Below are 16,984 nucleotides of genomic sequence, written 5' to 3' on the forward strand. Positions count from 1 at the left end.
AAAAAAGTTTAGTTTCACAATGTGTTAGTTTTCTTCTTTTTTTTTTTTTTTAATTATTTGATTTCTTTTTAAATGTGTGTGGGTGAACGTCTATGATGTTTCAGAAGGTGCAGAGAAAAATGCCCCCTCAATATACCTGTTAGTTCAGTGATAAGAGGTACTAATGTTAGGAGTAACCCTTCAACCCGTTTGGAGACGGAATGAATCTGGTTTATTTTTGTGTGCAAAATAACATTGCATGGTAGTTACAGATGCTACACAAATCCAGCCTCCTGGATTTGAATCCCACAACTAGTTGATATATGTGAGGATTTTCCATTTCCTCTCTGTCTCTGTGTAGATTTTTCTCCTGTTACATCAGATTCCTCCAATGTCTGAAAATGTGTGCATTAGGTTAAGAATTCTAGGTTGTTCCTGTTTATGTGTGTATGTGGATGGGTCCTGCCATAGACTTAGCCTTATGTCTCATACCTCCAGGATGTGCTCTGGTCCTTGTGACCGATTGTTAGATTATGCAGGTTTCAGAATATTATGTTGTTATCTATGCTATATACGGATGTTGTCCCCAGTCGTGTTATTTCTTGAACTGAGTATGTTGGATGTGTATGAGCAAAGGGCAATGTTTTGATTTGAGTACTGTAATAAAACTGCATTTTATAGTTTTATAACTTCTTAGGTTTGTATTACATTCTTGGTTTCTGCTAAGATTTGGGTATTTTGTTGTTCCTGACCTGCCTGTATGTATAGAACCTATGAAAGTTATAGAATCATTAAAAGCACAACCTGATTTATACAAATAATATAAAGATGAGTGGATAAATGATAATAATAATCTTTATTCTTGCTCACAAGCCTTCGAGTGTAGGGTCTCATGCACTGGATTTTTGACAAGTCTGCCAAAACATTTCCTTCCTCAGGTACATTGTATGTCCAATATGTGAGAAAGTCACCAAACCAGTATGTACTGTATTGCAAATTAAAAAAAAAATGTATACAGATGATATCAATTATTTTGGTCATCTTCAATAAATTCATTCAGATGTAAAATGATAAATATGGTAAAGCAGAATAGTGTATTAAATACTTTGAAGTGTTAAATGTGAAATGTAGGAGTCATCATTTTCTTATTCATTCTACACTATAAGTACTGACTACTGTTTTTTTTTTCAGAATATATGCAGAATGTGCCTACTAGGCACACCTACAGAAGAGAACATATGAACAACTCAGCCCCCCCTCAGTTTTTCATATTCTGAGAAAAAAAAAGAAAGCCGGGCACCATCCCATAATACTTGTCTGGCAAAACACATACACACACACCTTGATTGCACTGCAGATCTGGACATGCTAGCACAGAAATGGGCATGACAAAAAGGTAGTTTGTAAAGATGATTTAATAAATGGACAAGTTCATAATCCAAGAGTATGATCAAAAATCAGACAGCAGGTCATAAACTATAAAGGGAAGGTAGAACAATAACAAAATCCAAAACGGGCAGAAATAGAAGAAAAATCAAAAAACAAACAGATGGACAGAACATTAAATAGATCAGAACATTAAATACTTCACACATCCCATTAATATTAGCTCACATCTCAAGACATTCACTATAGATAACTAAAACGAGGCACTCTACGAGTGAAGTTTTTTTGTGATCTAAAAATCTGAGAATACTTGAAAATTTAATAAAAGAAAGGAATAGACAATAGTTATTGCAACTGCAATGAAAAAACATGGATGTATAACTTATTTGCAGTACTATTTCACTAGAACATCTGTACAGGTAGTCCCCAGGTTACGGACATCTGACCTAATACTTACAAACGGGGCCGCAGCTGCGACGCATGTGCCTCAGTAACTACCGCTCTGTCATCTTTGGCTTGGGGACGCTACAAGTGGTGGCTGGATGGAGGCTGGAGGGGGGCAACTTCACTGCTCGCACAGTGTAGTGTCCCTCAGGCTGCTCACGGCGGCAAGTGGTTTCACTGCCCGCACACCATACACGGCTGCCCCGTTCAATCTTGGTGGGCGGCTGGTGATGCTGCAAGCGGTGACCCAGTTGTGGCTGAATGGAGGCCATTGAGGGTGAACGGGGTGGTTTAGCATTGTAGTGTGCCTCGGATAGCTGCCTGTTGAATGGGGGTGGTGGTGGGCAATTCACTACCTGCCTTTGGCCGCACCGTGTTCATTCTCGATGGGCGGACGCTGCAAGCAGCATACTGTAGTGGAGGTGACTGTGAGGTGTGCTGGTGATGATCCGCCCGTCGATGCCTCCATTCATTCTCAATAGCAAGCCTGTTTGTACTGTTATGTACATAGCAGGAAGGTGTCTCTTGTCAGTACATCAGACGTATTGACTACTGGTGCCTTCCTGCTGTGATAGCGTGTACAGTACTGTGCAGTAGAGCTCATCTTATCCTTTTGTCTTCACCCTTCAAGAATGTCTCTGAAACACAAATATGATGCAAGTGCTGGTGATATAGTAAAGAAGAGAAAAAAACATCACCATTGAAAATAAAGTAGAAATAATAAAAAGGTCAAAGAGAGGTGAAACTTAATCGTTCATTGGCAGAGCACTTGGTTACAGTTGGTCAACAATAGCATTTATTAAAATAATGTACCTATTCCTACTTGCATACAAATTCAATTTAAGTACAAACCTACAGTCCCTATCTCGTATGTAACCCAGGGACTGCCTGTATTTTGAATTGTATCTAAAGTTTAGAATATTTTCAGTCTTATGTCATTTTTCAATTTTTTTATTTTTTCAGTTTTACTGTTCACAGCCTTGTATTTAATGTTCTGAGTTGTGACTGTGTTATGAAGGGCACAGTGTAAAAGTATTATTATTACTACTAGCCAACCCGCACGCCGCATAATCAGGCCGGTTTTTTAATAATTTTTAAGCACTGGGAGAAAATTAACATTTGAAAAATCGGTAATGTAATAAATCAGCAAGAAAAGCAACATTGTAACAATGCACAGAACGAACCAACACAAAATCGTCTGTGACTGAAAACTGGCGGACCGCAATCGGAATAATGACCAATTGTCCAGGGCAGAGGTCATGGTGATGTGCTTTCGCAGTGACAGCATCCATAAGTCCCCTGTATTGCTCTACACGCAAATCTTGTTGATGTGAGCGAAGGTAATGTAGACGCAGCGCCTTCTGTTCTGACATATGCGTCAACGATGTATTGCTGGAACAGTTTGCCACTGTAATGCAAGACACTAAATTAAGATCTCATGGCAAGCCTGAAAGCATAAAATTGGAGCTGTGTGACTTGCGTTCTTTTTTCGCTTTTCCTCAACATGGGTTAATTGTATGTGCCAGCCTGGATCTCCGTAAGGGAATAGCAGTGGATAAACTATGGGGTCACAGTTCATATTGAGAACAGAGATACGCTTGCAAGCATCTCCCCTTTGATATATGCAAATGTCACGTTGTGCAGGAGGTCCCCCGTCTTCACCTACAAACATAGCCGCAACATCAGTTTGACGGGACGGGGCGTTATACCTTCTCATATCCAGACCTGGATTTTCCATGAACACCATTTATACAGCAGTAACAGGGTTACCGTGAGTGATAATGTCATGCATTTGCATGTAAGACTTTGCAAAGGGATTAAACTGTCATATCATGTTGTCTAGTTGAAGCAACAAAATATCACTGCAAGCGCAATTACATTGATTTTGCAAACGGTGACTGGTAGCCTCAGCAGAATCGAAGATATATAGCTGACCGTATTGTGGTGACGTGTCAGGATTGTTATATAAAGGAGAGACCTGGTGATAAATTTGATCGTGGATTCTGAAAGCATACGGTCCTTGTCCAGATGGTTGAGTGATGTGTGCTCCCATTGACGCGAAAGCTAAAGCAGAGTTGTATTCCCTGATATGATCACAGTAATTTGGGACAGCGGGTTCTTGCCAGTTAAGAGGTGTTCTAATAAAAGAGGGGTTTGGATAGCGGTGGCAAAGACACCTTGCCGGCATGACAGCACTTAGTGTAATGTCCGGATTTGTTGACCTCTGCTGGCCAATGAAGAGCATTGCAAGAAGCACATAGTGCGGTAGGAAGGCCAATGTTATGTTCTTGGATGTGAAAGGTGGTATCTTCTTGAAAAGCTGCAGAAAAGTGAATGTGATGTTTGTGAATGAACGATTTAGTGCTGTGTTGACACTGAAGGGAATTGGAATGAGTTGTGTCGAAGCATTGCTGGCAATGTTCACATTGCATAATTCGTTCAGTGGAGTGTGTTTTTAAATGCATGTTGAGAAATCTCTGCACTCGAACGCGTTTTGAACAAATCGTGCATTCAAAGATCTGTTTGGAATCGTTTGCTCAGTGGAGTGTGTGTTTAAATGTGCTTTGAGATATTTCTGGCGTGTGAAGGTTTTGGAGCAGTGTTGACACTGAAAAGAATTCATCAGGGAATGTGTTTTGAGATGGTTAGTAAGGTATCTGCATGCGTAAAAGTGTTTGACGCAAATTTTGCATACAAATCTTTGTGTTGAATGGATCTGCATATGGTTGTGGAGATCCATCTCACCCGTGAAGTCCTCGGTACAAAATGTGCAATTGAAGGTGAGAGTGGAATGAGTTCGTAAGTGTTTTTTGAGAGCGCGAGTTGTCTAGAAGCATTGTTGGCAATGTTCACATTGCATCATTTGGTTAGTGTTGTGTTTTTCAAATGTGCGTTCAGATATCTGTGCACTCTGAAGCTTTTGGAACAAAAGGTGCATTGAAAGTCCTGTGTGGAATGCGTGTGTTCAGGGGAGGGTGTCCTTAAATGATTTTCAGGAAGAGGAGAGTGGGTAGGTGACGTCACATTAGTGTGGCGAGCAAATGGGTGTGCACGCTGTGTGCAAATACCGACAGAGTCAAAAGATGTCACCAGAAGGTAATCACATGGGTATTTGAGAGGCATGAGAACCTCTTAATGCCCATGATCCAAAGGACCGCTAAAGAGCAGGGATATGAAGAGGCGCTGGGCGGATTGTAAACTCGAGGAGAGGCATGAGGGCGTTCTTGGAAGTAAATGCTGATAGTAGCTGGAAGGATTTGGGACATTGCCACAATTTCTGCCTCGCCACCATAGACTCCGGACGTATTCATGTAATCAGCGTATTGTTGAGCAGACTGTATAACAATGCCTCTGTGACTAAGAACAACGGACACCACGTCACCAAAGTTATCCCAATGTTGGCAAACAAAGCTAACAGCCATGTTACGAAGTTTGAGAGCAACAGTTTCGTCAATGACATTTCTCCAAAAAAACCTGACTGACAGAAACAAACAGTTACCTGAAGCAGGAAATTTCTATAACATTGAAAGAAGTGTTGTTTCCATGAAATACATTTGAAGCGGTAGCCATGGAGGGCAAAAGAATAGTCAACGTGGCTCACAGCTGGGTTTGGACCGCAGCACAGACCAAAGCGAGTGAGTATGTGTTTGATGAGCTGTTTGATTTGGCGGGCAGTGGTCTGAGGTGCGTTCCTGAGCACATGGGAGGAGGGGTAGAGTTTCTGGGCGGGGCTTCGTTGTTCCTTTCGCATGGTTTTTCATGGTGGACGCGGTCGGGTGTCGAAACCGAAAAGAATAATGAAAAGTCAACGTGGCTTAGACGTGCATGTGGACTCCTACCACAGCTGAAAGGGGCTAACTGGGTGGACGGTGAGTTTTTGCGTCCGGGCACATGGGCAGGCAGTGTGAATGCCTAGAGAGCGAGGGTAGATGCAGACCGGTGAAAAAGGAGTGTTGGTGGGCAGGAACACGTTCCGTATTTCTGCAGGAGCATCTAAGAAGACGCATGTTTGTCACGGATGCGAATTGCTGTATGTAGCGTGTAAAACAGTTTGCTATGGTGCACGCGGTTGTGCGTCATAACCGAAAACTCGGTTTTTAAAGACTGCTTACTTCATTGTGTTTTAACCTCAGTTGTAAAGGATTGTTTTAAAGATCCCATGGGATACCCCTCGCAAACTGTTTTACACGCTGCATATGGCGATTTACCTCTGCGAGAAACATGCCTCTATGAACAGTCAATGTGCAGGTGCATGTGGCCTCTACGACGGACGAATATAAATGACGCTGTTTCTTCTGTGTCGTCGCGTCTGAGTTGGTGTGCGTGGCTCTGCGAGTTGTCGTCGTATCCAATGGTCTTGGAGTTGGTGGGCTTGGCTCCATCCTGCGTGCGCCATAGGTGTCTTACTTGTCGGTGGCTCAGTGAATCCACGCCCCTTCCGGCGTGCTTTCCATGGTTGTCTTGCCTTAGAGAATTATATATATAGATAATGATACAGTGATCCCTCGCTGTATCACGCTTCGACTTTCGCGGCTTCACTCTATCGCAATTTTTTTTTCATACACGCTTACGTCACTGCGCATGCGCTTTATGAGAACTTTTATCTAAGCCCCACAATGGCTCCTAAATGTGCTGCTTTTTCTAAGCCTTCTTAAAATAAAACTAAGCGCCGGAGGAAGATGCTTACCATCCAGGAGAAGGTGAAATTCTTGGATATGATCAGAGATGGCAAGAAAATCATGGAGGTTGCCCGGCATTACAACTTGAATGAGTCTACTGTTTGCTACATCCGTAAAGATGAAAAGAACATCCGTGAAACGGCTACTGTCTCTTTCAACAAAGAAGCAAAGCGCATTGTGACAAGTTGTAATAAGTTCACTGTGAAAATGGAGTCTGTCCTAGCAATTTGGATCAGCGACAGCCGCAAGAAAAACATTCCGTTGGATTCGCTGGTCATCCGGGAGAAGGCAAGGCAGCTCTATCAGCGCTTTACGGTGGATGATCCTCAACCAGGACCCTCTTCTGCAACGTTTATGGATTTCACAGCGAGCAAGGGTTGGTTTGAAAAGTTCCAGAAGAGGTATCATCTGAAGAGTGTCGTTCTCCACGGAGAAGCTGCCTCTGCTGATCAGCCTGCAGCAGAGGGCTACGTGAACAACACGTTCAAAAAAATCCTTGAGGAGGGCAAGTATCATCCAGAACAGGTGTTCAATATGGACGAAACAGGACTTTTCTGGAAAAGAATGCCTTCCCGGACATTCATTTTCAAGGATGAGGCCAAGGTCCGTGGCTTCAAGGCGTATAAAGATCGCGTGACTATTGTTATGTGTGGAAATGCTGAGGGATTTTTGCTCAAGCCTGCCCTTATCTATAAAGCCAAGAACCCTAGAGCCCTGAAGAATAAAAACAAGAACCAGCTGCCAGTGCATTGGATGCACAACAACAAGGGTTGGATCACAAAGCAGCTGTCATCGGACTGGTTCCACGAGTGCTTCATCCCCCAAGTCAAGCTGTATCTCGCGGAGAAGGGACTCGAGTTTAATGTCCTTCTTATTTGTCATAGAAAATTGGCGTGTAAATACAGAACAGTTAAACCTTTGTGATATTGAATCGTTTTAGGCACTGGGGTCAGTCTTAAACTCCATTGGCTTTCTTGTTGAGGACTTTACACACACTGTTTCAGATCCACAGCCTATACTACATTCACAGACGTGTCCCAAGCTGGTAGACCAAGTTGGTACCATTTGAAAGTTAACACACCCTTATAGGATTTTAGTTGTCTTATGCTTCACCTAATAATATGACAATTGTTTCATTAATATGCACAAGATAAGCTCATACTCGATATGTTGAAAGAATAACAATGTATTTTAATTGAGCTCATCTTTCCATGTCTAAATAGTAGAGCTTTAAAGCACTGACCAAAAGCAGAAACCAGAAAATAGGCAAGCAATGATTAATCGTGCAAACATTAATGGCATTAGCCAAGAGTCCTGAGAGGACAGAGGTCGAAGACATACAATTTTTAACATTTTAACCCATCTATTCACTGGCAAATGTGAATCTTTTATTTAGATTAATTTAAAATTCAAAGAGAGACTATTTGCAAAGCCTTCCATTTAAGTAAGAGGCAGTATCAGATATTGGGGTATTTGCAGTGACTTTACCAGATCAGTAACATATTCTGAGGAACAAATATGATACTATTATGATTCCAAATCATCAACAGTTGGCTCAGACTCAATAAATGATATAATTTGTTGATTTATTAGTCTTCACAAGCCTTGAGTTAATAGTTTCTGAAAGTTCGTTTTACTACCATAACAGTCATGAGTTGTTTAGGACAGTAAGACACATATTGACACAATAGACACATATTGTCTACTGGATTATAGGCTGGTTGCTACTGTATATGAGAACACTCACCCATTTTTTTCAGTTATTTATCACCTTATTAAAAGTTAACCTTTGTTTAAGTTCAGGTCTTGGTCGGAGTGGAACAAGTTTATTTCATGGATCTCTGTTTCTCTGTCCTTATGAGCTCTCCCTCCCTTCAGCCAAGCATTCTTAAAATATACTGTTAGCATGTGTTTATAAGAAGTCACCATGACAGGAACATCTCAGTTTCCAATATTATATCCTAAATAAATTGGTGACCTCTGTGCCATATATTTCAAATTGCTAATATTAAAGACTCTTAGTGCAGCCAGGTTTGTTTGATTATAAACTGTTTAATGTGAGTATAAGCTCTAAGATGTTATTAGTCAACATTTTCCCAGGTTTCAGTCATAGACATTTATACTTCTTTTTTTTTAATAAATTTTGGACTCTCAATGACTTCTTCTAGTAGTTTTTGTAACTCATAACTACTGAAAATAGAAAATGTGTGCCAAGCAAATCAATGACTTGATATAATGAAGATGATTTGTTTGTTTAAAACAATACAAAGATGGACTTGACAGCTCATTAAAGCTCATTGACATTAAACATTTCTTGTATCCTTCTTTCAATCTTATCATTTCAATAACTTTATACCAAATTTCTTTTGGGTTCTTTATTCTGACTGTTTTGCCTTTTGCATTATATTCATGTCATACAACAGAACTAAGCAGATTCTTCACTAGGACTATTTAGATCTATTGCATTATGTAGTTGAATGTTTAATGTAATATGTGTTTTTCTGAAGCACCTCTTTTACAGTAACTTGAAGTTTGTGAAATGGCTTGCAATTAGGATAGTTGGTCTTAACCGAATATAAAATAGAAGCTTTTTTACAGTTTAAACATAGCTTTACTTGTGTGTCTCATAGAAATAAATGTTTAATTTAATATATTTAGTTATTTCAGGAGGAGAATTTCAGAAATGCACTATAATGTAAACATATTTAAAAGGCACTGTGCCACTTGTAATAGGAAGCATCTCTTGACATCACTTTTAAACAGAGTACTGTATATGCCTCTAGGCTGTGAAATATCAAAATGTAAACTGTAAGTAAGGTATGAGCAAAGTTCTAAAGGAAAAGACTGCCAAATAAAATAAAACACAGCAGAATTACCGTTGTTAATAATTACTGAATGTAGTTTTTAAAGGTTACTTTAACCATTTCAGAGTTAATTTAGCACTCTGTGTTTCCCTGTGTACCTGATGTCCCAAATGATGTTTCTAAACAAGATTTCCATAACACACTGATGAGGAAAGCTACTCCTCCTCTCAGAACACTGAAAGACGACTTGCTTCCCTTCTTCCACGTTGCTTTGTTTATCTCTTATTTTTGTTCTTTCCTTTGAGGTTTTTCCTCATTCGGTGAATGCCTGTGAACTCAATTGCACTCTGCTCTGGCAGAGACTGACCATAAACATCATCCCAGAGTAACAGTGACAGTTGATAATGACTGCCAAATGTTTATTTAGGACATGTTAAGTGCCATACTCGGCAGCCCTAACAAGACTATAGTAGATGAAAGATTGTGAATCTCTGGATTTAAATGCTTAGACTGCGGTTCTCTCTCTCTCTCTCAGAGGGCCCACAGAGACTGAATGTTTTGTTCCAATGAGTTTCACAATCTTTGAGATATTTAAACTTTTTTCTTTCCCTTTTTTGAATTCAGAAAAGGGTAGTTTTGTAAAGAAATATTTCTAAATTTCTTATACTGTATATATATTATATATATCTATATATATATAATTCACTAAGGCAAGACAACCATGAAAAGCATGCCGGAAGGGGCGTGGATTCACTAAGCCGACAAGTGAGACACCTATGGCGCACACAGGAAGGAGCCACGCTCACCAACTCCAAGACCATTGGATACGACGACAACTCGCAGGGCCACGCCCACCAACTCGGACGCGACGACACAGAAAAAATGGCGTCATTTATGTTCGTCTATTGTAGAAGCCACATGCAGTGCAGGTCAATGTCATGTAACTCCGAGCTAAGTTGACTGGTCATAGAGCCATGTTTCTCGCAGAGGTGAATTGCCATATTCAGCGTGTGAAACGGTTTGCGAGGGGTATCCCATGGGATCCTTAAAACAATCCTTTAAAACTGAGGTTAAAGCACAATGAAGGAATCAGTCTTTAAAAACCAATAAGCCCTGTGCCTCTGTTTCATTACCGTCTCACCTGCTTCACCAATGCAGGCCCTGCAACCATCGAGACGCTCTATCAGCAGCTGACCTTCTCTGTGCCTGGCCGGTTCACACAGAGGCAGCGCAAGAGAAAGCCGCGCCGGAGACAGACAGAGGCACACACACAGGCAGCTGGTGGGGCTCTCCGTGAGTTTCTCTTGCGAGCGGACACATAACCAGGCGGTGTGTATGCTTCGAGAACGAGGCTGGACGCGACAGGACCATCTAGGAAAAATCATGTCGCGGATGTGATTCGCTGTATGCAGTGTGTAAAACAGTTTGTTTGTCGCAGATGTGAATCGCTGTATGCGGCGTGTAGAACAGTTTGCGAGGGTGTCCCTTTTTGCTTTCCAGAAGTGTTCAACCATCAATAAATAATTATGCGGCATTTGTTATGCCGCTGGTTCACTATTGTGTTGTATTTTGCTCTTTCCAGAGTTCCGTCTTTTCATTCACTTACTGTTGTATTCTCACACTAACCTGTTTTAGACAACCATGTCTTTCCAGAAGTGTTTACCATTCAATAAATAATTATGCATGAGATTGAGTGTGTGTCTAGGCGTGGGTAAGCCGTTGAACCCACTAAGTGCGACTCATACGCTCCCACTGTTTTCGTCCCTACCCTTTGTACACACCCCCCTCCCACACGTTGACTGTTAATAGAGGCATGTTTCTCGCGGAGGTGAATCGCCATATGCAGCTTGTAAAACTGTTTGCGAGGGTATCCCATGGGATCATTAAAACATTCCTTTACAACTGAGGTTAAAACACAATGAAGTGAGTAGTCTTTAAAAAACGACTTTTCGGTTTCGACGCACGACCGCGTGCAGCATAGCAAAGTGTTGTACACGCTACATACAGCAATTCACATCCGCGATAAACATGCGTCTTCTTAGATGCTCCTGCACTTTGTACACACCCCCCTCCCACCTCTACGCCGCACGGACAATTGTGTGTTGGTTCGTTCCGTGCATTTTTACAATGTTGCTTTTCTTGCTGATTTATTACATTACCGATTTTGCAAATGTTAAATTTTCTCCCTGTGCTTAAAAATGATTAAAAAACCGGCTTGATTATGCGCCGTATGGTACGCCGCGGGTTGGCTAGTATATATATATAATATATATAATATATATATATATATATATATATATATAGCTTTAAATCCTTGGCCTTCTTTTGGGCTTTTTTCTTTTAGATTCACATGTGAAGTTTGCTCCTTTAATTATATCCTACTAATGGTAGTAAACAACTGCCGGAATAGACACTGGGGCTAACAACTCTGGATGCTGAAATAATGGCTTAAGTAACCTCGTAACACTCGGAAAAGCAGAATGAAAATCATGATGATGATTATGAAAATCTTAAAAACCAAGGGGCAGCATTGGTGGCACAATGGTAAGTGCTGCCACCACTCAGCAAGGAGGCTTCAGATTAAAATTCAACAATTTTCATTTGTTGTGATGTTTGGGTCAGTAGCCAGGTTTCCATCCAAGGAGTTTTTGCGAAAAAATATTTAGCGCTTCAAATTTTAGCTGATGGAAATGCTAATTATCAATAAAATGTTGTACATGTCGACATAATATTTTTCCGTTTAACTTTAGCGCATAAATTCCATATCGATACTTCAGATGTCGCAAAAACTACATTGGAAACATTTTTTGTTGGAAAAAAAGGGCTTTAACGCAAATAAATGTGTCACATGATACATTTTCATCACGTGCAATCAAAACGAGAATAGCGGAGCGGTTCGCATGGTCTGATGAAGAGCCTCGTTATTTCTCGTGATGAGCCAATGCAGTAGCGGATAGGCTGGGTCTCCTGCTACTAAAAGGGGTACCTGAACTCCCTCCACATCAACTGTAGCCTGGGGGTGTCTCTCAGGATGTCTAAATAATACAAAAACCGCAAAGGTAGTTTACTGTGCCAGACAAAATATTTAAGAAACCGTGTGTTTCATTATCTAAACATTTTTTTTCTTATTATTAAATGGCAGATGTTTTAGCATATATGAGAAATTCTCTCATTAATATTAACTTTAGTTTTTTTTTTATTAAATGTCTTTATTTTGTATTAATTCAAATTTCAGTTTTAATTAAAAACCTTAAGGGAAGCAGGTTACAGTACTTATTCAGTTGTTATCGCACAGAGAAGGGATGTTGAAAGGTAGGCTCACCTGTACAGATCCGATGCTGCAAACACAGGTGCATCATGGGCACTTCCAGGAGTGCCAACGCAAATGTCTCGTATCATGCACCTGTCATCAACAAGGGCCTGGAGAACAATAGATGGCCACCTTTTGCGATTAATGTAATCGCGGTAGCCTTCCGTCGGGGGAAGAATAGGCACAAGCGTGCCATCCAGCGCACCGTAAATCCGTGGCACAAGATGCACCAAGGAATTGCGGTATGCAATTTCATTGGCCTCCGCTACAGTCGGAAGTCTGATATAACACCGCATTAATTTTTCTTTTAATTGCGGTGCACACAGCATATACACATCGATGGACGGTAGTTTTACCAACCCCGAAAGTTTCTCCAACTACTCTATACTCGGCGCAGGTTGCCAGCTTGTAAAGGGCTATGGCAATCCGCTTTTGGGTTGGAACTGGTGGTCGATGGCAACCTGTGATTGGTGCAACATCAGGACTGATGAATCCACACAACATCTCAAACGTTGGCCGTGTCATTCTAAAATGTTGCAGCCAGGGTTAGGGCTATCGGACAAGCAACTGCTTCATTCTGCTGTCATCTTCGGATATTATGTACAATTCCAATTATTTGTGAAACTGAAATAACAGTAAGCTGGCAAATTTCAAAAAACTGTCTAAATAATCTCTCCATTTGTTTGTTTCTTTGTTTAGTGGAGGGGGTGTAACGTGGAAAACAAAAGGTAGATAATTTGCGACATACACAAAATTATGTATGGAAACGGCTCAAGGGCAGATTTTTTTTCGCTATACAACAAAACTTATGTGACAGTTCGTTTTGGGGGGGGTGACTTCATCACGCACACCATTTTATCGATAAAAAGTCAGTTGGATGGAAACAGGCTGAAGACAGCAAATTTCGCACATTTTTTTTACGTATATTCTGTTTGTCGATAACAAAACGTCGCAAAAAACTGGATGGAAACTTGGCTATTGTGCCTTATAAACTGAGATGTCAAAATACAATTTGAAAACGAATGTACATCTACATTGGGTTTGAATATTGGCTCAATCTTCTTCCACATTTCAAAAACGCACTTGTTGAATTATTTGATCTTTGTGAACTGGCCCAGTATCAATAAGTGCAGATGTATACGTAAATGAAGGCTGTGATATTGTTGAGGCTGCGGCCTGTGACCCTAAAATATGGTTATATGGGAATGGAAAAAGAATTAATGGATGTATAGTGGTAAATAATGTTTGTAGTAATCACTTGTGTACCTTAAAAATATCTGTTTTTCCTATTCTCATCTAGTTCTGTGTGTCCAGTGAAAATGTTCTGGAAGTTTGACCTGCACCCCACCTCACAAATTGAGAAGCTGCTAGATAAGGAGGATGTGACACTGCAAGACTTGATGGATGAAGATGACATCCTTCAGGAGTGCAAAGCTCTAAACCGTCAGCTGCTGCTTTTCCTGTGTCAAGATCACTGCATGGAAGAGCTGATAAACCTCATAACTCAGGAACCACCTGCAGATATGGAGGAAAAGATACGCTTTAAGTAAGTTTGTTTTTATTACTGTGCTAAACAAATTATGCATTGTGTAAAGTTCATTGTCTGAAATACACCTTTTTAACTTAACAGGCAGACATCGTTTGAATCACCCAACTCACGCTTTATTTACAAATACTATTTACAAAGGTGCACACAACCCCAAAACTCCCCCAAAGTCCAGGCCTATCCAAAAATGATGCCTCTCTTCAGCCTGCCTCCTTTCCACTCTTCCCGAGCTCCATCCTTCTCCGCTCCTGATTCAAGCCACTGAATGGAGGAAGGCAGTCCCTTTTATAATTGTGTTGTGTGGACTTTATTCTGAAGAATAAACGTGTGTTTCATAAAGAAGTAGTGTTTGTCTGATGGTGTTCGGACCTGTGCTCACAATACATTATATTTAATAATCTAATGAAATGACTGAACTAATGTATATTTCTTTTTGTGAAACAATTTTAGGCTCAGGCTTTAAACCCACTTATGTTGTGTTTTAAGCAGTCCTAAGTAAATATGTTTATGATACTCATGTGATACAAATAGCATTATTGAAGATCCTATTAAAGGATAAGTTCAGTATTTTTTTCAAGTCAAAGTTATTTCATATTATTATTATGATATATATTTGTTTGCCACATGAAAATGTTCATGTTCTAAAGCTAAGCATATTTTATAGAATTTAAAAAAAAAAGCTTGCCGGCTGTTGCACTGTATAATGGAGGTGAAGGGTACTTAAGCCTCATTATAAAGACAAGCCTTAAAACTTACCAAAACATCCCTTTTTCAAGCCACAAATGTGATCAGGTATTGATATGTGTCTTGTGATTACACATATATAGCAAAATAGCATATTGATATTGTTTTAAAAAAGTAAAAAAAGCAAAAAGCAAATCATTGTTGTGAGGTTCATCCATTTTAAAAGGACAGTGGTTGTTGTGCCAACTACCAAACTTATCTTCCTCCATGGCACCATTTCAGCCCCAGGGGAGACTGCCTTTGTTGCAGCCTGTGGATGAGGCAGTAGGTAATTGGTTCCAGTAGGGTCGTCTAAACTATCGGAATATTGATAGGTATCGATTTTTTTTTCATGGTATCGATTTCACACTTCTCGTTCAATATGAGTTACAGCACCATCCAGGTGTTAATAAGTTGGCAGTTTCAGCAGCGATTGAGCCTTCATTACCACACTCTGACAAAGAGGGCAGCCGGAGTGGCATCTGGAAATACTTTAAATTGCTGGCAAATACAGATGGAAAACTACTACAGTACATACACGCAAGCCTGTATGCAAGATTCGGCAAGCAAGTCAATACAAAAAATTTTAAGAGGTATCATATTTATAAATTACAGAAATATTAATATTTATAAACCTGTAAACTGTTGTGTTTAAAGTAGCGATGTGATGATTATTTTTTCTGCAGGTTAAAACATTTGTTGTGGCCAAAGCGTTTACTGCAATGACATCGCTCCCTTGATTTTTAGACCCTCACTGAAAAGTGTGCTGCTCTATGGTGTTACTTTCTTTTATTACATGCAATTTTAAAGTAATACATCATCACATTTACTGTATAATGTAAGAAGCTATATCTTTGTTGTTTAACTGCATAAACAGTGGAGCTTGTATTTAGTACATCTGGGTTTATTTGCAGCCCAAAAAAGCATGCAGCAGCCTCACAGAATACCACATAGACATGCTAGCCTTTCTTCCAAAAATAGGGAAGTTACAGAAACATTTATGCAAACCCTTTAAGTGTGTTAGTAGTGTTTTTTGCTTTGGTATATTATTTTTCTGAACAGTTGTTTACAAAAGACCACATTAATGTTCTTTTTACTTGATTGTTTAATGTTTATTTTAATATTTTTATGTATACTATTTGCAAAAAATTGCAGTACTTTTACAATTACCATTAATGACATTTGAATCATTTCATTATACTGTATTAACTCACTTTCGCCATTTGTTATTAACTCATTTTCACCATTTGTTTTCGTCAATGGAAAAAAGATTTTAACAGGATTTAATCTTTTTTGCTTTTTATTGCTTCCACAACTTTACTGTTATATTTTACAAATGATTGTACTGCTTAAAGTAATTGCATTTATTGACTAAACTTTCTATTTTTGTTTTCATCAATGTTAAGATTTTTAAAGCATACAGAATTCCAATTTATTTACATTGTTTTGAGTTACATTATATACTGTAAATGGCATCTATATAATTTAAATAATTAGTATTGTATTGAAGTTTACAATTTTGGTATTGTCACAACCCTAGGCCACAGGGACATAGGTTCTCCTTAGAACGTTATTGCCAAGTGCCATTATTTAGTATAATTGCATGTTAATGCCCAGATGTAAATCTCTGTCTCTGTTCTGTAGACAAATAGACAATAATAACTGAAAAGGCACACTTATGATCGCTTGTATTCCTTCACTATAAAGAAGCTTTCCAAAGATTGCTTGCTGCTGTTATGTTGACAATGCACAATGTATGCATTTGCTTTAGAGAGAGAGAATATTAAGATGGTGCATTGCGTGCAGTCAAGTGACAAGAAATGAACAGATGATAGAGGCATCTAACATCCACCCATCCATCCTCCTCACCCGCTTATCCAGGGCAGGGTTATGAGGCAGGTGGAGCCTGTCCCAGCAAGCATCGGATACATTGCAGAAACAATCCGAGGACGGGTTGCAAGTCCATCGCAGGGCACGCACACACACACACAAGGCACTTTAGCAACATCATTCCACCTAACCTGCAAGTGTTTAGACTGTGAGAGAATACCAGAGCACCTGGGGAGGACTTGCATGCTCTGTGAACCCCTGTCTCCTTCACTGCGAGACAACA

The 16,984-nt window shown here is 39.9% G+C and overlaps 1 protein-coding gene across 4 annotated transcripts in view; it reads left to right on the plus strand.

The window, feature by feature from the left end:
• ppp6r2a (protein phosphatase 6, regulatory subunit 2a) overlaps positions 1 to 16,984 on the plus strand; it is a 190,703-nt gene that overhangs the window by 58,175 nt on the left and 115,544 nt on the right. For 3 of the 4 annotated variants that reach the window (XM_039761531.1, XM_039761533.1, XM_039761532.1), the window contains exons 3-4: positions 1,171 to 1,375; positions 13,903 to 14,148. In XM_039761531.1, coding sequence (XP_039617465.1) covers positions 1,359 to 1,375; positions 13,903 to 14,148 — 263 coding nt within the window. In that variant the 5' untranslated portion in view covers positions 1,171 to 1,358. The remainder of the gene's footprint in view (positions 1 to 1,170; positions 1,376 to 13,902; positions 14,149 to 16,984) is intronic. The other variant, XM_039761534.1, reaches the window with a different exon arrangement.

This window comes from Polypterus senegalus, chromosome 8, assembly GCF_016835505.1.
Source record: "Polypterus senegalus isolate Bchr_013 chromosome 8, ASM1683550v1, whole genome shotgun sequence".
NCBI classification, from domain to species: domain Eukaryota; kingdom Metazoa; phylum Chordata; class Cladistia; order Polypteriformes; family Polypteridae; genus Polypterus; species Polypterus senegalus.